The 27,494-nt window shown below is 39.7% G+C and overlaps 2 protein-coding genes across 8 annotated transcripts in view; one reads left to right on the top strand and one right to left on the bottom strand.

Moving 5' to 3' along the window:
* Positions 1-27,494, bottom strand: part of DOCK7 (dedicator of cytokinesis 7) — a 106,949-nt gene that overhangs the window by 51,395 nt on the left and 28,060 nt on the right. For all 7 annotated transcript variants that reach the window (XM_037404748.1, XM_037404753.1, XM_037404754.1 and 4 more), the window contains exons 7-14: positions 27,194-27,279; positions 24,990-25,056; positions 23,599-23,748; positions 21,583-21,663; positions 19,147-19,312; positions 18,344-18,486; positions 15,997-16,090; positions 14,257-14,419 (exon numbers count right to left, since the gene is read on the bottom strand). In XM_037404748.1, coding sequence (XP_037260645.1) covers positions 14,257-14,419; positions 15,997-16,090; positions 18,344-18,486; positions 19,147-19,312; positions 21,583-21,663; positions 23,599-23,748; positions 24,990-25,056; positions 27,194-27,279 — 950 coding nt within the window. The remainder of the gene's footprint in view (positions 1-14,256; positions 14,420-15,996; positions 16,091-18,343; positions 18,487-19,146; positions 19,313-21,582; positions 21,664-23,598; positions 23,749-24,989; positions 25,057-27,193; positions 27,280-27,494) is intronic.
* ANGPTL3 (angiopoietin like 3) lies at positions 3,350-13,500 on the top strand. Its single transcript, XM_037404767.1, has 7 exons — positions 3,350-3,922; positions 4,946-5,056; positions 5,907-6,024; positions 6,774-6,887; positions 8,403-8,498; positions 10,368-10,640; positions 11,956-13,500. The coding sequence occupies exons 1-7, from the start codon at positions 3,425-3,427 to the stop codon at positions 12,135-12,137; spliced, it is 1,392 nt and encodes a 463-aa protein (XP_037260664.1). The 5' UTR covers positions 3,350-3,424; the 3' UTR covers positions 12,138-13,500.

The raw sequence follows: 27,494 nt of genomic DNA, 5'->3' as shown, positions 1-27,494 counted from the left end.
ATCCTGCACATGCTTTTTTTTTTTTTTTTTTTTTTACCTCATTTGAACAGCTCTTCATAGATTTCCATTGATATTGCCAAATGAGAAAATTCTGCAGGAATGATGACTTAATGCAAAACCTCCAGGACGACCACTGTCCCATGAATAACCCTAATTGTTCTAACACTTTTTCTAACAGAATTTTAGTAGTGTTGAGTAAATATTGATTTGATGAGGTTCTTTAGAAACTAATCTAAAAAAAATGCAATTTTAATAGGGCAATAGGGCATGGCAGCCTTCCACTGAACAGCTTCTCACAGACTAGAACCTCATGGACATCCCTTGTGAAAGCAACCAACTTTGTCAAAGCTAGATCTCTGGAAAAAAGCCCTATGCCACACAGATCAGGGAATTGATCATAAACAGTCATTATCACAATAAAATTAAGAATTAATAGTGATTAGCCTTCGAGCCCTACTTACCAGACTTTCACATATGGAGTTAAAGTGCCGATAAAAAGGCAGAAGCAGAATGATTAAACTGTGTTTCATTTTAATAAAAGTCCCTGCTCAGTTCTGTGTCTCTGTGTAGACTGAGCTTCCCAACTGCATGGCTAGAATATTTTTACTTTGCTCTGCCTGATGACACACCTACCCTGCCCCACTGCAATACCACTGAGAAGCACGTGATTTAGGAAGGCTCCCCAATGGCCGACACCAATATAATACTTACCCACTGAATAAACAGCATTAACCATAATAAAGCTGAATATCAACTCCCAACACAGAATAACACATATAAGTTTGTGTATAACTTTCAACCTATGAGAAGCTCCAGTGCAGTCACTGGCAGTTTTGGGTTGTCAACTGCTGTATGCCTAAGCTTCAGAGAAGAAACAAATGCACAGCCTTAATTCCCTCTCATTTCTCCGCACTAAACTTTGCTCCCACTGCTCACCTGGAGATCTGACAGTGGCATGAGCTCTGGGACACAGCATGAAGTCTTAGCACTTTGCTCACCTCTTGGCTGCTTGTTTACATCCTGAATGCGTTCAACCAGTCAGACTGCAATGAGTTACTTGTGTTACTTTAGAAATGAAGGGGTCATCGTGTTTTCATCCATGCACCAAATATTCAGTACAAAATAAATGATCAGCAAGTGAACGGAAGTACATGAGCTATAATGAACAGCCCATGACCAAACTCCTCATTTGCCTATAGCCTCCCAGGCTCAAATGAGTACTTAAGCAAATAACTTCTCCATCACATGTTACATCTGCCAATGGTGAGCAGATAATGCCCAGCCTCAGGTGGCCAGGCTCAGCTAACTATGGCTTTACAAAAGTTGTCAACAGAGAACCAGACAGGTGTTTAGTTGGTGAGAGCCATTCTTCCTGCATCTTCCACCTGCACATTTCCGACCTGATTAAACACAAGCTGCAAAGAATTGAACAGAACTAGGTGAGCACTTGGGTATCTGCATGGGCCTGCACATACCTCAGACTCTTCATAGCTCTTCAGTCTGTCCTGAAAGGCAAAAGCATCTAAAGAGCTAACAGCAAGCTGCAATTCAGATGAAGCAAAGGCTGCTCTGACCCTTGGCAGCCCTACACTCCAGGGCACAGAGCTGTCCTTGCCCTCCTGATCCCCGACTGCACGGTGCTGCCAGAGCCGAGACCTCAGGCCAGAATCCTCCAAACCCTCAGCGCTCAGGGATTTTTAAATCATTATTTTGCTGCTTTGCTCAAGTACTTTAAAATTATGCTTGAAAGACAATTCCTGATTAGCCACAGCCTTTATGAGGCTGTGAATTCATAAATATCTGAAGTAGAGCAGAAAAAGGAAAACTTTACTTAGCCCTTTGCCTTCACAGGTTTGTTCCTTAAGAGACACTTTTCAGTACTTGGTCTCAGCAGTGTACAAGGATGAGGACCTTCAAGACTGTCTACTGCAGTGGGACACCTTGCAAGACAAGAAATTACTGGGTTGGCTTTTTACAGGACAGAACTGCACCTTTGGGTTGTGAAAATGAAGTGCTGCTTCTTGGTACAGAACAGGGATTATTGTTTGCATTTAAGGGCGAGTCCCACATTTGCTTCCCCTCTTTGCCAGCAGATTCTCTTTGAATGCATCCTCGTTCTCCTCAGTGCCAGGCCTGATGATCTACATGGTCCTGCCATTTTTCTGTGCTTTGTTCAGATACTCCAGTAAGTCTGATCCAAATCATACTGGTACAAAATATTCTTCACCAATTCATTGGAGGTCTAAAATACTTTCACATTATTTCATTATGGGTGGGGAAGTTACCTGCACATTATCAACCCTTCATCACACAGGAAGTTCAACGTATGAGATAACAACTTCATTTTTAAAATAATTTTTCTATTGATGCTTCATATCATACAGGTATATGTACATGAACAACATCAAACAGGGGAAGAGTTACTAAACATGCAAGAACATAGTGAAAACTGGAAAACTCTCTGAAGTACAGACTATATTATGCATGGATTGATTTTGATTTCTTGGATTACTGTGAGTGATTCCAGGAAGAAAAATGCCTTTCATTCATACTGCAATACTACTCAAAAAACATACATGCTTCCATGCAGAGATCCACTGCAGCACAGAACATTTATTTCAGAGTACTTGTAGACTTGCTTTATGTAATGTGAATCTTAAACACTAAGAAGAATGGTAAGGTGAAAAATGTAAGTGAGGTATTATTTATCTCACTCACCTCTGGAAAGTAGCTCTTAAAAAATAAGTTTTATATGGTGTAAATTACTGCACAAACCTTAACATAGTAGAATCACATCCAGGCAATCTCTGGACCCAATTCCCTCTTTCTCACTTAATCTGAACTAGATGACAAGTAAATCCACTGCAGCACAATGAGTTACATCAGAAAATGGTACAAGATGAGAATCAAGTTGTGTGAATCACCTGGGAATATTTTGCCCTTCCATAGCTTATCAAGGAGCTGCACAACCTGAAATACAGCGTCCAGCGCTCTTAAGTATGGTAAACCCTTTTATATTCCTCAGGCAATAAAAGGAATCTACAACATAAACAAGAAGCAATTTAGGCCCTTATCGAGATTATGACCCAAAATTAATCTATTAAAAAGCGTTGTGTGAAAAACACTATGCCATCAATAACATTTTATAACAGAAGGTCTGGCAGATGGAAAAGTTCAGAACCAGTTTAATCAGCAACATACCCGTCTCTCAGTTTTATCTTCCCAGATATCAACCTACATTCGAGAGGGGTTACATGCGTTCAAATACACACAGTTTAATCATCAACTCGTTGGTCTGCCTCTTCTAAAATGAAGAGGAGTATAAATAGATCAAATTCTTCAACTCAACAGTCACACAGCAAAAACTGTTAGTAGGAAAAGTCTCTGCACCCTGAACAACTAAAGAGTATCAGGAGCAGGAAACATGAAAATCATTCTAGTCTTTCTATTCATTGCCCCACTTGCTCTTTCTGTTAGAGCTGAGAAGGATTATTCCTCCTCTGATTCTGCTGTGTTTCCTGAGACGAAATCAAGATTTGCCATGTTAGATGACGTACGAATCTTAGCCAATGGACTCCTCCAGCTTGGGCACGGGCTTAAAGACTTTGTCCATAAGACAAAGGGGCAGATGAATGACATCTTTCAAAAGCTTTACATTTTTGATAGGTCCTTTTATGAGCTTTCACTGCAAACTAGTGAAATCAAAGAAGAAGAAGAACAGCTCAGACAAACTACAGCCAGACTGCAAATGAACAATGAAGAGATGAAGAACCTCTCACAGGAGATGAATTTGAAGATTGAAGACCTCATACAAAACAAAATCCAGCTCCAAGAGCAAGTATGGGGACTGGAAGACAAAGTCACTAAACTGGCCGTTATCCAGCCTTCAATGCAAGAGACAGAAGAAATTTCTTCACTCAAAGTAAGTAGACTTGTGAAAGCCCTTGACACACAAAGCCAAAGTAAACTGTAATGCTATTATCAGTAGTTACGCAACATAAGCTCACGTTTTCTCTTCCTTTTCACTGTACTACTACTGTGTATTTTAAGAAATAAATCACTGCAATAATCTTAAAAGATTCCTGTCTTAATCTGATATATAATTTGTTTTGCAGTAAAATTCCCCAGTGGAATCAGTGAGAAAATTGTGAAATTATAAGGCTCCGTATCTTTTTCAGTACTTTTTGTTGCAAATCAGTTTTAAGAAATTCTGTAATAAAAATGATAAAAAAACTTTGTTAGCAGGAAAATGATGTGATTATCAAACCCATAGGTTTGTGTGCCATCACCTCATAATAAATGATTCATTAGTATAAAACTAGTATAAAGTACATAAAGTTAAAACTTAGGCATCCATAGTACCTATATGACCTCCAGGACCAAAGAACCTTGCAAGTGTTAATTGACTTAATGTCAATACATACAAGTATTCAGGTGGGTATAAATTTTCCTATGGAAAAGCAAGTATTAACTGTATTTTGCAGAAGCATAAAAAGTCTAAGCAACCTGTGTGAGAAAATACTGGCTGCTTGTGTCAAAGCAGAAAGATGAAACCAGATCTCCCAAATCCCAAGCCAATACCCTGAATGCTGGGAATTGTTCCCTTTTTTGATCAGTGGCATACATCCAGTTTGAATCAAGGGCCAACTTCACAGAGCTTGATTGTTCTGGACATGAAAATGGAAGGAAAATAGCAACAATAAAAAAGGTCTACAAAGCTGCCTGTAGTTTGTCTCAAAAAAAAAAAATGGGTGTTCACTACAGAGGCAAAGAAATTCACCCCTTCAGAGGCAAAGCAGACAACCCTTTGGAAAAGGAAAGGCAACGTTAAATGGTTTGTGCCTTTCAAACCTGCCCCCATGACAAGAGTTATGGAGGCAGTGCCACTATGAAGGTCTTCTGCTGTTTCTAACCACAACCCTCCTCCCACCCTTCCTATCCTCAGGCTTTTGTGGAAGAGCAGGACAACCACATCAAGCAACTTCTCAAAATTGTAGAGGACCAGCACGTGCAACTCGACAAACAGCACAATCAAATAATGGAGCTGGAGGACAAGGTACACGAGCCATCTCTATGTCTCTGTTCACAATTTGCTCTCTCTCGTAACACTGAAGGAGTCAATGGCTCAACCATTCCTTTGGGCCAGCCATCCCTCTTGGTCACAGTTTGGGGGTGTAGAAGAGGGTATTAACAATTTTGACCACAAACAGGTACCCTTCTGGGTGGGAGACTGCTGTGCTGCCAGGGAGGGGCTATGGCCAGGGCACAAAACAACCAAGAACGCAGCTTCGAAATACCATCTACCGACACCAGGCTGCTGTATTTTCTGACTTCTAATTTTCTTTGCCCCTCCGCTCTTATTATCTATCATATTATTGTTCTTCCATTGGTCTTCTAAGTATCATTACTTTCGCCCTCTTTCTTTTCTTCCAATATTCACTCCAACAGGGAGCCGTGTTCTGCCGTTCAGTGTGTTACCGTAACGCTGGGATAACTGACATGCTCATATTTAATTTATTCCTAAGAGGAAGCTATAAAAGGAAAATGCCTTTCAGCCTAAGGAGCTCTGGGTTCTGTGCTCTTTAGATGTTGGTATTATTTTTCTAAGTTATGTCACCTGAGGAAATAAGTTAAATCTGTTTGCCCATTAAGATGCACCTTGTAAGGATGGGTCATTTACTCGCCTCATGAATCCTACATGTTTGGGCAGTGGCACAGCCAACATCCACGCAACCGAAATCCATCACTGCAGTTCTAAAGTTATTTTTATGTTGTAAATTGGGTATCCTAAAGGATTACATTCACAAGAAAAATTATTCTCTGCGTGACGTTGTTCGGCTTGATACATGAACCTCATCATTTCAGAGCCTTGGGAAATTAACAGTCTGTAATTACGGTTCTTTTAGCTAAACCACATAGAGCTCCAGGAACTCACAGAGAACTCCTTCACAGAGGAGCAAACCGAACCAGAGGCCATCCCCTTTCCTGTGCGCAACACCACAGCTGCAACATACAAATCTGATGGTGAGATCTTATCTCTTAGACGTGACTACACAATACATTGCACTCACAGTATTCTCTGTGAAAGTTTTGCGTTGTTTTTCAATAGCCAAAGATAAAAAGCAAAAGACTCTTATGTTATATACAGCACTGTGGGAAGGAGGTAGGTCTCCTGCTTTGGAAAGAACATCATTACCTACTTAGCCCCGCTGCACGTGTACTTGTCTCTGGGGTGACATACAGGAACAATGTCCAATAATGCAGTAATTCTGTCCCCAACCTTCATCCTCCATTCACCTCTTGTAAACATGTGCCCTGACCATCTGACACTTCTGGCATTGCCAATGCCTGCCTTGGAGAGTATGAACAGAGCACTAATTTACTTCACACTGGCTAATTATAAGAACTGGAAGAGCTTTCTTTAAAGTTGAAAGGCGTTTTCAGTCTGCAGCAATGGCAATGGTATTTATTGGGAACTTTACAAGGGGTAGGAAAGTCCATTTGCCAAAGTCTAGTCGTAGGCCTTACAAGGTTTCCAAAACTATCTAGATTGAAAACTTGCCTAACTTAAAACACAGTACAACTTAGTAGCTGTACTACCAAGTCCAAAGCAATTTGCCCATTTAATGACATTTATTCGAAAATAAGATTACCAAAAACATTCCATTTTTTGGTTTGGCTCTATCCCATAGAGAAATTCAAGTTACAAAGCTGGATTAAAACTTATCATATTCAAAACAGGATTTGTAACTCTCTGCTGTTTGCTTTCCTAGGTGCCGCTCCCGACTGCACTGCCCTTTATAACAGCGGCATGCACTCCAGTGGTGTTTACACTATTAAGCCCAATGGCTCAGAAGCTTTCAATGTCTACTGTGAAATGAAATTTGGTAAGACAACTGTCCTAGTGATAGTCCAATTTTCACATAAGTAGTTTCTTATAAGCCAAAAAACTGTCTCTCATCCCAAAGCAGACAAAATCTTATCACGATTTATGTGTTGACTTCTCTTACTGGCACGTCTGTGCTTTGAACTCAGGTTTCCCATATCCTGAAGTGTCCTTAACACTGCTTATATTCTTTACTCACCTCTTGTTTATACCAAGGAAAGGACTTTCAATTACGTGACATAAATTAAGTATAATCATAAAACCAAGCCCCTTTAGCTAATGAAAATGGTGATTATAAATGCCATTACATTGCAATCATTAATAGCTTTTACAATAAAAGCAAACAGTAAACAGTAAATACCTTAGTAAAATTTTGTTCCATTAACAATGATACATCTACGTCTCAACCAACAACCTAACCCAGACAGGTGAGTCCTGCAGACAGGATTCCTGTATCATGTCTGGGTAAGTCAGTAGCTATGTATCCTATAGGTCCAGAACTGTCATGGACTAGAACGCAGCACCTATCCAAACTGTCTTTGTAAGGAACCCATTTGTCCATTCCTTTTGCCACTACCCAGAGATCATGCATCACTGGCCAGTTCCCTGTTCCCTGGTTTTTTCACCCTACAATGCAGCATCCTGCAGCGCTGCTCTGTGTGTGTCCTGCTCAGCTTCCTCGCACAGTCCCTTTGCCACAGCTACCCAGAGAGCCTGGGAACACAGTTATGCAAACGTGACAGGGCCATGTGATTTGTTTGGATGTGTAAACAATGGCATGGGGTTGCCCTGTACAAAAAGCTCCTTTGCTTACATTTGTTGAAACTGGTAAAACGAGGGTGTCATGACCTGGTTAGGAGAAAAGAGTCCGCTGCAACCCTGGCATGGGCATGGCCTCCAGCACTTCATACCTTCTGTGGAGCCGCGTTCCCAGCAGTCAAGCGCTATCAGTAGCAGGAGTCTGACAATCTGATCAAACGTCTGGAACATTTTATCTCTCTTTTTTACCATTTTCTCTACGTTTGTGTTTCTCAGCCCTCATAAACAAATGCAACCCAGTTAAGGCAGCTTAACTAAATAAGTCCAGGGAGCTGAGTCACCACAAGTGTGGCAGAGGACACTCAGGCTGTGTTCTGTTCAGCTGTGCTCACTTGAATTTCTTTCATTAAGATTTAAGCTAATTCATTCTGCTTCAAAATTGGAGCATCCAAGACACACTCATGGCCAGTTAATGAGGCCAAGGCCAAGATGAGTCAAGCATCTGCTCTCTGTGCTCAGTACACGTGCACTCAGGTCTGCTGCAAAAGGAAGAGTAAGTGGGATTCATATGGAGCCACCTTCAATGCAAACCCATTTTCTTCTTCACTACAGTAAAGAGCTCACTCACATAAGGGCAGCCACAGCAGTGCAGCCTGTATGTCGGCAGCTGATGGTCTCAGTTACTTTCCATCTTCTCTCTAGTGCTTTAAATACTTAAGCCAAGCTTGTGACTTACTTCCCCCCTTTGCCTTTGCAGGCAGTTCCTGGACCGTAATCCAGAGCAGAGTGGACGGATCACTGGATTTCAACCAAACCTGGGATGCCTATACAAATGGTTTTGGTGACCTCAATGGTAAAAATGCCTTTTTTTGTGTCTTTTCTTTGTATCGGTTAATCTGAGAAGCTGCATCTACTTACTGAAAGGTATTCACATGAGAGCAGGCAAAACCTGCAAACAAATCTGAACAGCTTGCCTAATTCATAGAACACCGAAAAGTGCTTAACAGAAAACACAACTCAGTAAAATTCCCAGACACACCTTCAAATGTGTGTTTAGAAATGTTTGCTGAATCAAGGCCAGAATGCTTTAAATGCTATTTTAATTACTGAGATTTTACTATTTACAGAAGCACCTCCCAAGGCCATTAGAATACACACAAATGCAAAACCTCACCAATTGTTGTCACCAATTTCTCTCAAATTTCCTGCAATCCTGTTTCCCTTTAAACCACCACAATAATTTTTCCAACCTCAAGACAGCCCGAGGCTGTGTGTGCTCCCTTGCACAAGCACCTCCGGCTTCTCCATACAGTGGCCAATCTTCTCCATAGCAAGCAAGGGTGAGGAAACACCCACATTCCCCTGTTAATCATCAACTTCAAAGAATCTGTAGCACCAAATGCTGCCCAACAACCTCCCCATCCAGCATATTTCCCTATTTTTCTCATACAATGAGATGAGTCTACTTTTGTTTAGAAAATATTTTGACTTTCCAGACACAGCAGAGATCAAAACCTCACCAATGTGGGCTGCAGTATTGACTTACTTCCACCTCTTTTTACGGTAAAGAGCTGCTATATCACAACCTTGCCCACACTTTGGTACAGTAGCTCACAACTGAGGTAGACTTCTACCTGTGAAGTCTGTATGATCATACCGAATGCTATAGTTGCTCCTCGATTGGTCTCCAATTCCCATATACTACACTAACACAAAGCCACATCTTCTCAGTGTCAGAAAGATTTTGCAGAGGACTGCATCACACTCAGCTATGTCCTACTCAGTCCTGTGCCACATATTCTAAGGTCATAATATATAACAGGCTACTGCTCGTTACCTGTAAATTGTGGGAGTATTTTACTCAACCATCTTGTCTTCTATTGCTTTAAATGCCACCTGCATGTATGGCACTCACATTCAGCTACGCTATTTCTACCTGTGTCAATTACCTATTATGCACTGATACCAGTGGCACTGATAATAAGCTACTTAATGAACATAATTTATGAATCTAATTAAACTAATTATCAAGAATTCTAGGAAAAGAAAAATGCTCAAGTTAAATTCACTTTGTACACATGGGTATCGAAATCACAGTTCAGTTCTGCAGCTCTTTCCTTAAAAAATACAACAATTGCAATTAAGTTTTATGTATGTCATTTGCTTCATTTGTCACACAGTTCCAATTACGCACATCTTGAGCTCCCTCTCAGTTTCACAAGAGGTGGGAAAGTTAAGAGAGAAGCTTCAGTTCATTTATATCTCTTGCTTTTATTGATCACCAGTGTGCAATTAAGAAGAGGTAAACAAAAAGAATGTAGCAGGAGACCTCTGAAAAGATCAACAGTCCCCAAGACTCAAATTATTGATTTGATTAAAGCAATGAATAAACCTTTTTAAATACTGTATTTTCACACATACTACCCGCAGGTTATCCGTAAAAACAAATTAAACAGCAGCTTGAGCGATACAGGGTTTTAGGACAAGTTCATCATATAACCCCTGCCCCATTAACTCTCTGCCGGGTGACTTCTGTCCCCTAATCCTCACCGCTGACATCTCTTGATTCTGACACCATGCAGCTTAGTTGAACATGTATTTTCAGATGCTGATATTCTTAATGTGAACGAGCTACCTGAGGTATGGGTTAGAGATCTGAAAAACATGGTGTGTTCATGCCTAGCTCCATATTTAACAGCACCTATTCACTACAACTTTGCAGAGGAATTCTGGCTAGGCCTGAACAAGACCTATTCCATTACTAAACAAGGAGACTACATCTTACGGATTGAGCTGCAGGACTGGAAAGAAAATAAGCGTTACATCGAGTATGCGTTCAGCCTGGGGGGCCCTGAAACAGACTACACTCTCCAGCTTTCACGGATCTCCGGCAGCATCCCCAACGCCCTGCCAGAGCAAACAGAACTGCGGTTCTCAACTGCAGACCGTGACGTGGACACTACGAATGACTTCAACTGTCCAGAAAGCTACCTAGGTATCAGTATGCTGGGTATATTAACACAGGAGTTTCTTTGTTACATAAAAGACGGTAGTATGCTTTAGTGGGTAGTTACTGATATTAACCTGGCTTTAGATACGGAAAAGAGAGGGTAGCAACATCTTTCTGCTTGCAAGAAAGGGCAGAATACGTTTTTCATTGGCAGGGTCCTACAACGAGGCATCACGATTCTATTTTATAGCTAGGTAAAACGAAAACAGAGTGAGGGTGTGCATACAGCCAACATCAGAAACAGAACTAGCAGCAGAGGTTGAGGGGCAGTTATTCCTCTGATGCTTGGTCTGTTGTGGCAGCCCTAGGTCAGACTGTTTAATCATTCTTTGAAAAAAAAACATTAGACAAACTGACTCTTAACTCCATTTTGACTACAAAACAAAAGTTAAGAATGATGGTGAGTTTCCACGCAAAGGCAGATTTTAAGTGTTTATCAAATATACATGATATAATCACTCTCAAAAGAGCAAGAGAGATGCAAGGCTGAAGACATTTCTCCCTAAAGATAATTTGGTTAAAGGATTCCCAATTCTTTGATTTTCTGAAGCTTTTATGTTTTGCCAGTTTATAGCAAAAAAACAAACAATTGAAAAAGCATGAAATTATTAAACCAGAGGATACAGAATTGCCCTCCAGGCACCTGCTTCATGCAACAAACATTCTGTACATCACTGTAGGCTTGCAAATTGTTAACATCTGAAACAACGCTGAGTGTTACTCAGCTCTAGTGACCACAAAGCAGATGGCCAATTACTTCCAAAGTGCTAAACTTTCATTTTTTAGCACAGAGCCACTGCCAGTCCTTTGCAAGCAGAACTGGGCATACAACTTACAAGGCTTGTGGTTAAAGGACACCAGCCAATAAAAAAGAGAATTTGTTTACACTTCTGCCTCCTGTAGATGCAGAGATTTAACTATTTGTACCCAAGAAAAATATCAGCAAGTCAGAAAGTCAGTTCCAGAGGGTCACGGGAAACATGAAAGCGTGGTGCTAACTTCTTAAGTGTCCCAATTCAGTGGCAGTATTTGTGTGTGCAGTTTTCTATGCACCACTACTTTTATGTGAAGCAGACAATAACAGGGAGCACAGCATCTCTGTATTGGCCCTCAGCTTGCAAGTGTGAGTGGGTATACGTACAAGCACCATTTCATCTGGGCATATTGGGTAATTGTCACTTTTCCCAAAAATGGTCTAAAGAAGATTTATGTTGCAACCAGGAGCTGTCTACGAGGAAACCGAGCACAATATGTTACGAGTACAATTGACAGTAACTGACATTACAATATTTTTCCTTAGGAGGCTGGTGGCACAGTGAATGTGAGGAAACCAATCTCAACGGGAAATACGTCGCACCAAGGTCAAGGGGAAGACTAGACAGAAGAAAAGGCTTATACTGGAAGCCTAAGAAAGGAAGATACTACCTGCTCAAGTCAACCAAAATAATGATACACCCAACAGATTTAAAAAGTTTTGACTGAATGCTCAACCTGATGCATTTTAATACAGAACATATACAACAACCATTACTACATCAAAGAAGTTCATGTTAAGTTTAATAACAGATGCATGTCTAAATGCATACACTATATGGTGTATTCTGCAATACATAAACCTGAGACTTTTGTGATGGTCTTACAGTATGTTTGGTGAGTACTCTCATTCCCTCTAGCCTCAATGTCAATGTGCTGTAACTTTCATGGAGCTTCTACCTCCCTAGGATGAAACTCTAATGCCTAGGAAACAACCACGTATTCATGTATTAGATAATACTGCTTGAGGGAATGGGTTTTCAAGCTGTTGCATTTTTTTATGGGTTGTATAGTAGGAAACACAAAAAACGTTCAAGTAAACAAAGGGCTGGGAAAATGCTACAGAAGACATTTAGGTATTAAACTATAGGGAAAAAAAGAAGTTTCATTTTGTAAAGTAACTAATTTGATGTTCAGTTTATGTTATTGTTGTGGAATGTTTCTATGAGCAAAAGACGGGTACTTCCCCATTTTAAGGTTCTGCATATTTCCAGACAGATTTTCAGCTGCATAGCTCAGGCCAGCTTTCACTGCAGCACTGTACTCACACAGCTACCTAAGCCAGAGCACAGGCCTAATCTTTTAGATACCACACTTCAAAACATAACTTAAGAATGACACTTTCTTACTGGAAGTTAAGAGCTAAGCTTCAAACCTTACTGAAATGAGTAAGAGATCTTTTCTTCTAGTTACAAATTAAATCAGAGACACCCCTTTGTGACCTTTTAGTACACCTACCTAAGGAAATAAATAAAAGACCAAGCGAGCACACAACAAAACACCTTGCAGATAGAGAACAGCTGCCTGTGGCTGCCATGGAGTCAATGGCACCAAGCAACAAACCCTGTAGGCACGACCTATGTGACAGCGTTGGTCCAGCTCCTGAGAACATATTCACATTTGTTTAACTTCAGCTGCAGAATGCTGCGAGGCAGAAGGACCACGGACACACTTGCAGATGCCCAGCTGTGGAAGTGTCGACTGACAAAGACCCCAGTTCTGCAGTTACACTGAGTCATATTGACTTGTATATCTTATCTAACCCTTGTACAGTAAGGATTTTTTATTCAACATTTGCAACCATAGAGAAAAAGTTTTAAATTGTAATGTGTCAGAATGAAACAATGAATGAACAGAATGTACTAATTACATAAAAAACTGTAAAAGTACTTTTAATTCTCATGGATTTATTATGAAGCGATCACACAGTGCTGCTTATTTGTACTGGTGTGTTATAACATTTAATCACCTGTCCAACCTCTATAAATAAATAAATAAATAAATAAATAAATAAATAAAACTTTAAAAGATATGAGAGAGGAAACTTGATGAAACTCTTTCTTTTAAGCTTTGGTTTAGAAAAAACTGGTTTGTATTTATCTAACTTTTACAACAAGAAGTAACGGATATGGTGAGTAATTTGGTGAAATTACTCAGCTGAAGCAGACAATTCCACTTAGATGTGCAATGTCTTCAAAGATACTGTGAAAAAAAAGCTTTAAATGAATAGTGGTACACAATGAAAAGAGATCTGCTCCCTGCTTGGGCTTTGCTATAGAAAGGTTATTGTTTTCCGAGACACTTTCTTTCTTCCAGATCTTCAGAAGATTTTTTTTTTCAACCATTGCAAACAAAGAAATTATTTTTAAATCAGAATGGAAATATGACTGAAGCAATGACGCAGGTTTTTTTCATTTTTAACCCTAACTTCAAAGAAAAAAAGGCACTGAAAGTGTTCAAAAAGAGTAAAACCAGTAAGACAATTATGACTTTAGCAGACAAAAGAATCTACATAAAACTGAAAAGAACTCAGCTAAATTTCACTGTGAATTCTGGGAAATGGAGAAACCTCCCTCATGTTCTTGTTCACAGCCAAGTTTTATGCAGATGTGTTTGTCCCTTCACAACTGTGTGTTTTCTGCTGTGTCAGTCTGGACCCTTTTTGTGCCTCTGGCACAGCAGACCTACTGATACAGCAAATTTTGCAACAAACCAGATGATAAGGTAGGAATTTCTAGGCTTGCCAGTCTCAGACCCTGAAACGTGAAATGTATTTCAAAACTCTAACCTGTATGTGGTATTTGGAACGTAGACATCCCTGGCAGGAAACTCCAGGATTTCTCTTGTAGGTCTAACTCTGCTGTCTGGGTAAAGTTTGACTTGCAGCAACTCTGGAGTTAGACAGTAATGGGGATTCTCTGGAGCCGGAGATATGTCTATCTTTAATTGCGCTGTAAGAAGAAAATGGTTTTATTAAAATAAATAGAAGTTAATTTAAATCAAAAACTATATTCACGCTTTGCTCCTTTAGGTTAATATCCTATATATTAATATCATAACTAAACAAATTATAAATTACAACCAATGCAGACATGTTAAAAACAAGTAACAGAGAATCAAACCGATATCTAGGGCGACCGGGACATCAGATAATAAGAACCAACAGAAGAGATGTATCTTAACAAGTCCCAAATACTGTTCTCATAGGCAAGTTGAGGAAATGCAGTCTAAATAATGCTACTGGGAGGCCCAACCATAGTTAGAAATAATACTCAAAGTCTCATAAGGAATCTTGCCTATCAAACTGGAAGGGTGCATCAGGAGCTGCTGAAAGATAATCCATACCAAGACTATTGAATGTTTTCCTTAGCAAGTCAGGTGACAGTACTGACCGCACACTTACTGCTAGCGGATGGCACTGAGGTTGGAATGACTGTAAAAACTTAGAAGACAGGAGAATGGGAGAAATGGCATCAAATGACTAAGATGAAACATAAAAAAGAGCAAAGGACTTGCATTAAGTAGGAGAAGGCAAACATACAAACAAAACCTCCAAAAATAATTGGCATGGATCAACTCTGTAGAAAAGGCCTGGGTGACGCAGTGACAATAAGCCAATGTCCAGAAGAAAGCCACAACCATTCTAAGACATATTAGTGCAGTGTCATGTGTAAGACAATGGAGACAAATTAGTCTGCTTTGCTTGGCATGAGGTCTTAGGAGAAGCAGAACAACCAGTTTAGAGCACTGTGCTTGAAGAAAAGCATGGGCAGATTAAAGAAACTCTAGCAAAGAATAACAGGCATATTTAGAATCACAACCTTTAAGGAAGGGTTGAAAAAAACCTGAGATTGGTTAGGCTACAAAACAGAGGTGAATAACAGTGAACTAATAACAGTATTCAAGTACTTGAAAGGCCGTGATAACTGCCTTGAGGGCATGACAGACCATAATCAGATTAATTTGTAGCAAGATAATTTTGCAAAGTTTTCTTAATACCTAACCTCACTACAAGGACAGCTGAGTGCTGGGAGAGATGATCTAAGGAAGCAGCAGGATTGCTGTCCCTGGAGATTTTTAGAACAGGTTAAGTAAATATTGTCAGGAATAGCACAGGTCAGGGACCAGTGATTTTTCACTGCTGGTGTGCCAGAGTTTTTATTTCCCTTTCTCAAACAGAGGTGGAGACTGCTCCTATTAACCAGGTGGGAGCCAGGAGAAAGAACTCCTCTCAGCTAGAGTGGTATTTTACTCAGGAAAACAGGCTCCTCAGTGCTGGGTTTAGTGCCTTGGGGCTTGCACCCTCTTCTCACAGATACTCCTCTGCGTGACAGGAGCTGCATGTGCACACGTACCAGTGAAAACCTGCCAAAACACCATCTTTAGTGCTCGTCATCTTCCAGGAATTGCTGTTGATGACTTCTGAGGGTTTCTTCATCTGCTCACTTACAAGAATTGGGTGGCAATTGGGAAGGACGAACCACATACCTTAACACCAAATGTGAGCCAAAAAGATCCCGCTCATTACCTGTGATGGGTCTCAATCTCCGTAACACTGATGATGGCCGTCTCATGTCAGCAAGGAACTTGTACAAATCTTCATCGCTCAGGCGATCACCCTCCTGTTGGATGTCAGGAAGAAAATGCTTGTCTACACAACACTTCAGGATTGTGAGAGAATGAATAAACCATCTAATACTATAGCCTCTTTCCTCTGAGATATCAAAATGTACCTTCCCAGAACAAGGTGTTAACATTAACATGCTAAATTACAGTTCATTTCTCCATCCTTTTCCTTCCTTTTTTCCTTATTAATCATCATGACAGCTGCAGGAACTTCTCATTGAAAACCTTTTCTCTCCCCATCAATATTATCTTTTTCAAATCTGAAAATGGCTGTTAAAAGATTTCCCCAAAATATCCACTTTTTAGCAAGTATAATAGTTTGAAAAAGTATCCGTCATTCAGGTAGTGATCCTCATTCCTTCTCCTCTGCCTTCTCTTTGGTTTGAGTCTAAAAAAGCCTTACTTTTCAGGAGAAGTGTTAAGAAACGGTGGGAACTGGAAGGAGTCTGTTGTCAGGCTTCCTTGTGCCACATTCTAGTAGGCCAGAATTTTGTTAATTTTGGAAACATTATAGAAAATGTGACTGCCACCCTCTAACTATCCAAAAGTAGAAGATATCTGATAATAAAGGTAATAAATCACAATATGAAAAAAGAAGCAAACAGAAGGAGAAAAATGCTGGGTAGTATTCAATTAGTTGTACTCAGTGGGAGAAAAGGAAGGGGAGATAAAAAATAAAAGACACAGAAGAATCAGAAACTTAAATCTTAAATCAGAACCAAAATTTTCAATCAACATTCAGCAATTTTTAAAGGACAAATTAATAAAACAAGCTCCTTCAAAGTTGCCAAGTGAAAACAACCTCAACGAAGTAAATAAATTTGTAAATCATGACTAACTTAGTGACCAGGTCTGAACTGGGGTACCTTACAAAGAGGGCTGCAAAACATGGTCAGTGGAATGGCTGCATCACCAATGCTGTAATATTTTTTAATTTTTACTTTCTACATTTTGGGTGAATACATTACAGAACTGGATTTTGTGAACACCCCAAGTAAAAGGAACTTCCTGAGCTGCCCTGTGTCTCTAAGGCCCCAGGGATACCGTCTCCAGAGCCCAGTTTCAGTCACACTGAGTTTCATGAAAGCACGGAGCATAGGAGTCATGAGTCACCCTCCGCTCACATGGTTTGCACCAATATAACTTGATGCCCTTGATGACATTTCTCCTTATTTACACTACTGTATTTAAAAGCAGACTTTGGATGGCTACCCACAGTGAAAGTGGCACGTAACCAAAACAATCAAAAAAAAACCCAGAAGAGCTTAACCAACTTTCAGTATATAGAATCTACATCTTTGTATTCTCAGTGATCAAGAAATCAGCCAAAAAAATCCCATTTGTATACTAGTAAATCCCTTTTTATACACAAAGGTGACATTAAAATAACAATTTTCTTTAACCAGATGTGGCATTAAGCAAATCTTAGCAAACATTAGTAGACTGAAACCATTTTCTAGGCTTAACTAAAAATTTTATTCTGTTTAATCGTGTTTTCTACTGCTTCTCAGGAAAAACCCAAGCTCTGGCTAAGAACTGCCACTCAGCAAAGCAGCTTCAGAAATGAAATGCTTTATTATCTCAGGTATCCCTGATTGTGTCCAGTGAACAGATGCCAACCTCAAACCACATTGATGAACCTGGTTCTGAGCCTGCTGATGTTTCACCAGGATTGTCTATCACCCAATGAAACTGAAGGAGCCAACTGACCATCGTGATAAAGGCTATGCAATTCCTAGACCAGGACAAACACCTAGAATACTTTTTGGTACATCCCAACCCAATGAAGTTATCCTCAGGTTTTGTGAACTTGCTTCCATGCACATTTTTCCAAACACGTGTACCAGAAAGCCATCCAGTGCATGTTAGATAAATCTGGAGCAAAATAAACTGGCGTTCTTCTGGGAAGACCCAGTTCTATTAGCTGGAGTGGCCAAGTCACTATGCCATAATGATGCTTTATTGTTCAGGTCAAAACCAGCTAATAATTCAAAATTCCATAACATAATTATTCACAGTAGGCTTATTGAAAGAATCCACCGATCTACTGTGGACCCACTGCTGGCAGAATTAAGCACATGATGTAACAAAACTGCTGCGTGCTGTTCAAAGACATCCTGTGATCAGGGAACAGACATTACATGCATTGAGAGCATCACAAATTAATCATTCAGGTCTAAATTGACTTCACATGATCAAATCACTCTGTCCAAGGAGCAACTCCTTAATTAGATAGCTTCATACAATACCTGTTTAAAGAAGTTTGTCACTGTCAGAGTAGCTGGTCTAAAACTGGTCAAATTGCAAGCCTCATCCCCACTTGTGGTTCTCTCTAACGAACGCCTTCCGACTATACTGGAATTCCGCCTCTCTGACCACGATCCTTTACGTTCTTCAAAAAACAAAAATGGGGAGGAATTAAAAAACAGGAGAAAAACAATAGTCCAAGAGCCTACTTTTATTCCAACCAGGATTTTCTACACAAGAAGATAGGTGCTGCATTTGGAAATTATGCAATAAGCGTGATAGAAGAGGTGGTTATGCTAAGACAATCACACTCCTGAGGCTTCAGGAGGCTATGAAGCACAGCTGACTACTTCTGCTCCTCTCACAGCAACCTCACCCCAGTGCCTTACTGCTATTATAAAAGTCTTTATCGTGTGGAGATTTATGTATTTCTCTTGCTCTGAAAGATGATGAAGTTGGCAGTTTTGGGGATGCTGAAGAGCAGTTTCAGATGAGCTATGTGGTTCACAAAGATTAATCCACTCCTTTGGAAAATGTTCATCAGCCTGTAACGCTCTCTCAGTCTTAGAAGCCTGGTTTTAAATAATATAACAGATGGTTTGCTTGTAAAATCCTTGAAAGATAAATCCATTTGTTATCATGGACTTTTCTGTTTTATTTCAACCATGACCCAAGACTACCAGAAGGCCTAGGGCAGGGGGAGGAAAGCGATAAAAGGAGCAATGGCAGCTACAGGGTGTGAATCAAGACTTCAGTAAACTCTGGATTTGTCCACATTCCCTCATGCAGACGCCAGATACTGTACCTCCTGTGCCAACTTCTACTTCCGTGGAATCTCTTTCCAAACTTCCAGCGCTGCTCACAATGTTCATTAAATGAATGGCCGTCCAGGCAAAAGGCATGCGATACTTGCCTAGTCTTTGGCAAAACTGCTCTGCTTGGCATTTCAGTTTTTCCAACTTTTCTTTATTCTATGAAGAAAATATTCAATCCAAGAGATTAAAAGGAGAGGAATAGGAACAAAAAGATTCTTTTAGCAGGACTGGTAAGTAACAATGGTATCTTTTCTAACCTGCAATGATTTTGTGCTTCAATAGCACCTTCTAGAGGAGGATCACTAAGCGCTAGGCAAACGGACTTCTGCTTCCCAGAACCTGCCATCAGGCCAACAGCACCAGACACAGGACAAGTGGACAGTCAGAGCGGCTGGCTTCATGCTGTTACCTCCTGAATAGTCTGTCAAAGCCCAGTGAGCTCATCTGCCCACTGCCCTTTCAAGAAAAGCTGAATTTTACTCTGTGAAGTCTGAAATGGCATTTCTTAATGTGATTTTACGCAACAGGTGCTCAGATCATCTGGAGTTGCATGGGAAACTGAGAACATTCCTCAAATAAGCAGTATCATACAAGTTTTGTTGAGGAAAAAGAGGAATATGGGAGGACTTTTCCATAATTCTGCATATTAAAGAGACATTTTTTGCTCTATAAAGGTTGTTGCCTACAGGCCTCTAACAAGCCCCCAGACAGAGGGCTGGATAACAACAGAGCACGCTGTTTCTCACATTCTTCTAGTTCAGGACATGCTTATGCACTTTGCCTGGAAGATCTTCAAAAATCACCTTTTCACTTACATTCCCAAGCATCCTGCAAATCCAATTCAAAAACTTTACTTAGCCACATGTCAACTTATTGTTCACAGGAAACGTAGTTTTTTACTTTTGTTATCTATACACCTGAGGTGAAAAATACCCATTTTTTCATATTGTGGTGCAGTGATATAAAGACAGAGGTAGACAAAAAATGTTAACTTCTTTAGCTAAAAATGTATTTGAATTTTAGGAAGCCAGAACTTTGTTAGAGTTTGATTGAAACTAACAAATGAACATTCCATCTCCTTTGAAAAAAGCACAAGGGAAAGCCTCTGATCACAAGAAGGGCTGGCATCTCTGTTTCCGTCTTCATCCAGTCCTCACTATAACACTTTGATCTTCACTTCGCTCAACCCAACTGTACAAGAAACCATTTTTGAGATTCCTAAGCACCACTTCACATCTTATCTACCCAAGGTTTCCTTCCCAAGCTCACTTGCACATCTTACAAATTGGAGTTGTAAAACAGCATACTGAGCTCAAGTTAAGAGATTTCTCCTTCTGACTGCTAGTAACATCAGAGATTTGCTATGCTGTAATCACTGTTGTATTGGAGAAAGCATTTCAGAAAAACAAATAGTAGCCTGCGGGTGAAAAGATCAAGGAAAGGCCATAGTCCAGGTGTCAGTGAATTCTGCAGGTGCCAGCAGCACTCCTGTTTGCTCCTGACTGTACCAAACCTGCAATTCCCACTCAGACTCCAATATACTGCAAAGAGCAACCAGCTACCAACGGCAGAGAATGAGATGGCATTCTTCCCTGTGTGGAAACCTCTGCTTTCAGGCCTGCAAGGAGACAGGCTGCATTTAAAAGGGATGGATTTAATGAGGGAAAGACAAAGAATCCGCCAAACTGGGGCAGGACAATGCTATCCACTGCACTTCACAATTCCCAGGACAATGCCCAAACTGTTAAAGACAGGAATTAAAGGAACACTGTTAATGAAAACCACAAACACTAAAGTATAAAAATCTAAAACTGCCCTTACTATATGTAAAAAAGACAGCTTTATCCTGCTGTTGAGTGTGGTCTTTCTTTACAATATTACAAAAAACAAAAATCAGCAGAAAAAAGCAGAAAAAACCAAACAGAAATACGCTGCAATTCAAAACCAGGCCTGAAGGAGAATCTCCTCTTAACTTACTTCATCCACTTTCCAACCCTTCTAGAGGAAGGTAGAGGTACTGTGATGGGGTTAAGCTGCAGAAGCAATGGAAAAGTTGAAATTTTACTGCATCAAAGGCTGCCTTCACTTGACCCAGCTGTACGCACACAGCTGATCCTCTGGGACAGGGAATCACAGATGACTGAGCTTGATGGTAACCACACATCTCCCCTGTCAGCTACAAAAACCGATGACCTTTAACTACTCTACCCCAACAAGGCATCAAGATTCAAGGGTCTTTGACTCCTTTTTGGCCTTTAGAATTTGACTGCCTTCTTAATTAAAAATGGATCCTTCTAACAACAGGAACAGTATCAGTGGCTGTTAAGTCCAAGGTAAAAGAAAATAATGTATGTTTAATTTGTTAATAACAAAATGCCTTCAATCACTTGTAGCGTCTTTAATCAAAACATCAAAAACATTCTTACCTTTGCTGCATCAGATTCTTTAAAAATCATATAAGGCTCTGCACACTCCCCAATATCTCCCTGCTGTAATACTTTTTCCAGCTGAGAAGGGAAAACGAACCGTTATAAGGACATGTATCCAACAAGGACTGTTAAATTAAACAAACACTAGGAAGCAAAAACTACTACAAAAGAGTTAAAGCTTGATTTCCCTTTGTGAGTCAGGGAACAAGCACTGCACTCAAGTTATTAGAACCGTTAAGTTCCCAGGTCTCCAGCTATAACTGAATCACAAGTGTAAAATATAGGTTCAAAGGGAACCACTTCATTTTGGTTTGATCTGTTCTAGAGCCACTTTCAGCTCATTTTTAAGGTCTTAAAGACAGCTTACACTGTCTTCAGCATCATCATTTTCAGAATTCCATTCTTATTTCTGTTCACCATACTAAGGGCCTACTGCAGCAGCACAAAACAGTGCATCAGATGTGCTCAGCTAAAACAAGCACTATTTTAAATCAGTGTGTTTGCAAATCAAATAAAGAAATAATCAAATAATTAAAGTTAGGCAAAGATTACATTTGCTTCTGAAGTCTGAGTAACACAAAACTGCTTAACACCCAGTTTCTGATAGAAATCTCTTCCCTGTCACATGCATGAAGACTGTTCCTCTCAGCAGAACCCTGACCCTCCCTCCCACGCCCACTACTTTGCACATGCTGTTACTAGATTAGAATATCTTTAAACTTCTCCCATGCTTATAAAGTGCCATTCATACTTCTCTATTAGAACTCCAGGAGGCTATCACAACCTAAGGAACAAAACCACATTCCATCAAATCTTGCACTCCCTGGTGAGTTTATGCTAGCAATAACAGCTGCCTGAAAAGTGGTTTCCCAGTGAGTAAGACCCATGTGAAAATTCACCCTATAAGGCATACTATGCATCTGTCTTATTTATCCCTGGCTATATCCTTTCCATCATCAAATAAAAAAAAAATCACCTAAGCCACCAGCTCCTCTTGGATCACTGGTTTTACAAGCACTAATGTGCAGTCACAAGCTCTTTCAGCCAGATCCCCATCTCATAAATATGGGGTTTTCTCTTCCTCATATCTTGTAAAAATCAGGAGAGTGAATATGTGGACACAGGCAGAACATGATTTTTAGAAGGAATTCAGAGAATCATACAAAAACCTGGAGATCAGAATATCCTCCAACACTACTGAAAGCCTTTCTGTCACCTGGGACTGTTCTGTTATGCCACAAAGGTTTAATTCATTTTCAAAAGCTTATTTCTCGTGTAAGAAGCAGTGGAAAAAGAACTTGCACAAACCTTAGTCAACAGTTCTCAAAACACAGCAGGCAATGTAACTGCTACCTGTAAACTGAAAGCACATCTCAAACATCCCTTTTTACAACAGGATGATCTTTATGCAGAGACCAGCCACAAAAACTGATTCAAATGACAATCTAAACTAGTAACATTTGTGCACTCATTGAATCAAATCAAGGAAGAGAAAATAACTTTTATCTTTGTATACTTTATTCCAGGAGTGACCAATGTGGCATTTTATTTCAGTTAAGGATCTCCCTCTCTTAGCAATTTCAATTCTTAAAGACAGTTGAAAATCTGGCTTAAGGGCATATATCATTTTTGAAATGAGATTCAGATCAATATATATTTTTAAATCACTCACTTATCTATCATTTTAAGGAGTCAGCACATTGTTTCATATGAAAACCAAGGTCAAGCCCCAGAAAGCTGCTCTATATCAAGCAAACCTTTGTGCTCTTTTCAGTTTTTCAGTAATACAGCAATGCATATCTCCACTGAACTGTTTCTGTTACAAGGGAACTTCGCGTACTAAGTAAGAATATCTGAAATGAAACAGAATTCTGTGGTGCTGGTGTTTATACTTTTGAGAAAAGAATTCTGCTCTCCAAATGTAAATAAGAAGTCAACTGCTCAGCCAAACTTGTTTATTTTAAATACAAAACAAGAGACAATAATAAATTACATTTCTCTGGCATTTCTTACCTTTATTACCAGAAAGACATCTTGAGAGGGGTAAGTGATAGAAAAGATGGCAGATCTGGCCAGTGTGGATATAGCAGCAGGGGGGACATGTGGACGAAGCATTCCTTTCATTTGTTCAGAGTTTAAATCAAAGTAGAAATTTTCTGAAATCTAAGGAAGAATTTGGATAGCTTCAAGCATTAGTTATACTTCTCATTTTTGCTAAACTCTTAATAAACACAACAATTTCAAAACACAAGTAAAAAACTACCAACAGTGTCTCCTTTCAAACCACATATTAAAAAAAAGAAATAAAAAAAAAGGGCTGCCTCCTTAAGAAATCAAGGCAGGCCAGTGGGAAAGGAAATGGAGGAAACAATACACACTACCTATAAAATTTCCTCCAGCTCCTGTAAGGTATGTAGTTCCATCACAGTACTAGAAATTACAATTGCTATCTGAACTGAAAATATCAAAGTATCAAAATAGAAAATGATCTTTAAGATCATTCACAGGAAAAGAAAAAAAACAACACATCTTGAAAGACAGACAGTGAGCTTTCTATGCTGAAACTCCAAATTCTGGACTGTATCAAGGCTTCAAAGCCAAAATGAATGTGAGCTGGTTATCAACACCAGAGGTCAGTAAAGAACTGACTATGTTAGAAAAAAAAATGGAGTAATGGGATGATAAAATTGGCTTATGAAATGTGATTTAAATATTAAACAAAGTTCACATAATATTCCACATACTCTCATCTACATAACTTAAAACTCAATGCATTAAATTCAAGTCTTAAAGAGATAAATGTCAAAATGCATATTTTTAACATTTTTCTCTCTACTACTGCTACTATCTTGAATTAGGAAAACTAAGAGACTCTTCAAATATTAAATACAGAACATAAATAGGGGATTAAATATATTTTGCATTTCCTGTAACTTAGACCTTGAAAAGACTCCTGAGTTTTGTTTTGATTTTAGCAATTTTAGCACGGATGACTTTTTTGTGCATTATTAAAATATTACTTGGACACATACCATGCTGCATCACAAAAAAGAGATTAAGAAAGTCATAAAAACTTAATCTAAATAAAAGGTTTCAGTTACTTAAGTCCTCTCTGGGGAATAGACTTTTGAAAGCCAAGATTGGACCAGATATATATTCTGATTTCAGGCACTCACATATTAGATAATATTTTTAGAAAAGTGGTTATACTTCAACTGTTTTACTAAGCAGAAGAAGAACACCCAAGATGGTTCATGAAATGCCTTCATCATTCTTCCAATGACTGGTATGTCACTGTCTTCATAAAGGTTTGTTTCCAGAATTAATTACACCCTTTTTTTTTTTTTTTTTTAATACAGGTTTGGTAAGGCTTCAGTGGAAATGTCATCACTCAAGTAACCTACCTTTTTCTTTTCTTTAACATCATACAAGGCCAAACTTGCAAAAATGGGCTCAATTTCTATTTCAAATCTTGAAAGAAAGAAACACATAAAATCAGTTGACCTGCATTTTATAAGAAAGAATAACCTACCCTCTCCCCAAATCATTCCTGGGTGACAGCTGACCACTGTTAAGCTGAGATGTCAGTCAGGAACAGCTGAGTCAACCTAAGGGCTTGCCCCTGCTGAAAAGGGATCTTGCTCCCCAGTTTTGCCCTCACTGCTCTCCTGTCCTGCTTCCTCTGCATTGTCTCTGCTCACTTCCACCAGGACACGCGTTGGTGCTCCCTGGACCTTCTGAAAGTCATTTCAACTCATTGACCCAACAGAAAAGCTGGCATTAGGGTCACAGGACATAAAGCATACTTCCATAAATGCTTTTATCTTCTCCAAGTGTTGCTTGAAAGCTAAACAAAGCAACCTAATAGCTTCCTTAAAGGGAGAGAAAATATTAATTAGGACAGCCGGACCACTTAGCTCCTCTGATTACCTTGAGGAGTTGCTGATTTACTATGCTGACCTGTTGATAGGGCTAAACAGTCAACTGCTCCTCCCAACATTACTGACCAGAAAGCTCCTTCCCTCGGGAGTTGGGAACAGCTATTTTTGCAATTTTCAACATTTAACTTTTGTCAGAAAACACCCATATCTCAAAAACTCTCTCAGAAAGGCGTCAGTTGTTCAGAATAACTGTTATCAAGTATTTATGCTAACTGGAACACTTCCAACAAAAACACTAACCTACCACAGAGAGCTAAACTTGTTGTTAAATCACCTGGGAAGTTAAAGAAATCAAAAAACATTCAAAACCTGTCCCTACACTTAAGTGAGCAGGGGCTGAAATGCCATTCTCCTCTCTGCACCTCCTCCCTGTGAAATTAACGCCCAGTCCACAGTGGGATCCACCCATGGCATCCAGTCCATGCACAGAGCTCTCAGCTTTTCAGCCTGGAACTCCTTCTGCCAACAGGGAGAACATGCAGGACTGCCTCATCAAACAAGTATTTTCTCTAGTTTTGCAACAAAGGTGAGATTAACCTGAAAATGACCCTGCTTAGGTCATCTTAGCCTTCTCCCTGGGGAAGAAACCATGTACTTCTCTCTGCCTCCAAGCACGATCCTGGATGCTTGCTATTACAACTGTTGAGTACGGTTTCAAAGATGACTGTGGTACACAAACAAGCATGTACTTGGGCAGATTGCTGTAAATTTACAGTCAGCAAGAGATGCTTAAATAGCAGAAATCATTAATTTCCAGCATCTAACTTATTTACACTAAAGACACCATCCTTTGGAGAGGAAGCTCCACTGCTACTGCATATTATGTTGTTCCAGTTCATAAAAGGCTGCAAAATCAGTTCATCTCTATGGCTATATTAGGTCCTGGAGTACTCTACGAGCAGGAGATATGTCCCACACATATATCTCAGTTATGAGCCACAATGTAGTCTAACTGGAGCTCTCTAATAAGAAGGGTTGACCTAACTGAGGACACAGAAGATGAATACAGCAGTGTGGAAAATCAGTTTTGTACTTTATTTCTCCAAGGGAATAACAGTAAAATTTTACCTTGTGTTATTAGAGAAGAGTTATAGGCAATGAACCAGCTGCAGGTAACCCTATATTCAGGAGCTCCACTTCATTAAACTTGTTTAACAGGTTTCTATTCCTCCAGTTAATGCTTGCTAAGTATATAAAGTCTTCACTCTTAAAGGGACACAGTCAAGGTTGTTGAGACTAAACTTCAGCAAATCTTTGGTTGTCTTACATTTGAAGGCTTAAGCATTCTTAATTGTTTTTTTCTTTTTTCCCCTCCTAAACATCCATGTTACAGAGCTGAACACCGATGACTGGCTAACTTCAGAGCCCTGAATGAGTCTAATAAAGCATGTGTGCTAGTAACACGGAACAGGTATAGCTACAGGCTGGCTGGAAAGCAACACAGAGAAAAGCCAAGGAAGGCAAACACTTTCCAACTCTGATGCACACTGCTGTATAACTTATCCTTTACAGAACTGACTTTTAAGCCTATGACCACACCAAACAATGTTACATCCCTTCAAGGGTAATAAACAAGGCAGCAGAGTTATTGCAGATGCACATGGATACAACAGCAGATTTAAATACTCAGTTTCTGTAATGCAGCCGTCTGTTGGAGTGATACTTACTTAAGGGACAAACACTTCACCAGGAGTCTTTGGCCAAAGTGTTCTTTGGGTACTTCAGGGACACTAAGTCGTTCTATAGGCTCCTCCTGAAATTAAGAGACACAACACTTGTACAAACCACTAATAGCATTATGAAGCAAAAAGAAGTATCACTTTTGTCTTCAAAGACACTAGCACCAACTTAATCCAAGGCTTGCCAGCATGTTGCGTACCACAGCAGCTATAAATATGCTAAATTAAATTCCTTTAATGTTTCTACATAATAGGGGATTGCGTAATCATAGAGGAAACCCAGTCTTCA

This window comes from Falco rusticolus, chromosome 11 (genome assembly GCF_015220075.1).
Source record: "Falco rusticolus isolate bFalRus1 chromosome 11, bFalRus1.pri, whole genome shotgun sequence".
Classification (NCBI taxonomy): Eukaryota; Metazoa; Chordata; class Aves; order Falconiformes; family Falconidae; genus Falco; species Falco rusticolus.
Note: the sequence above shows the minus strand (reverse complement) of the source record. Positions and strands in the feature narration are given on the sequence as shown.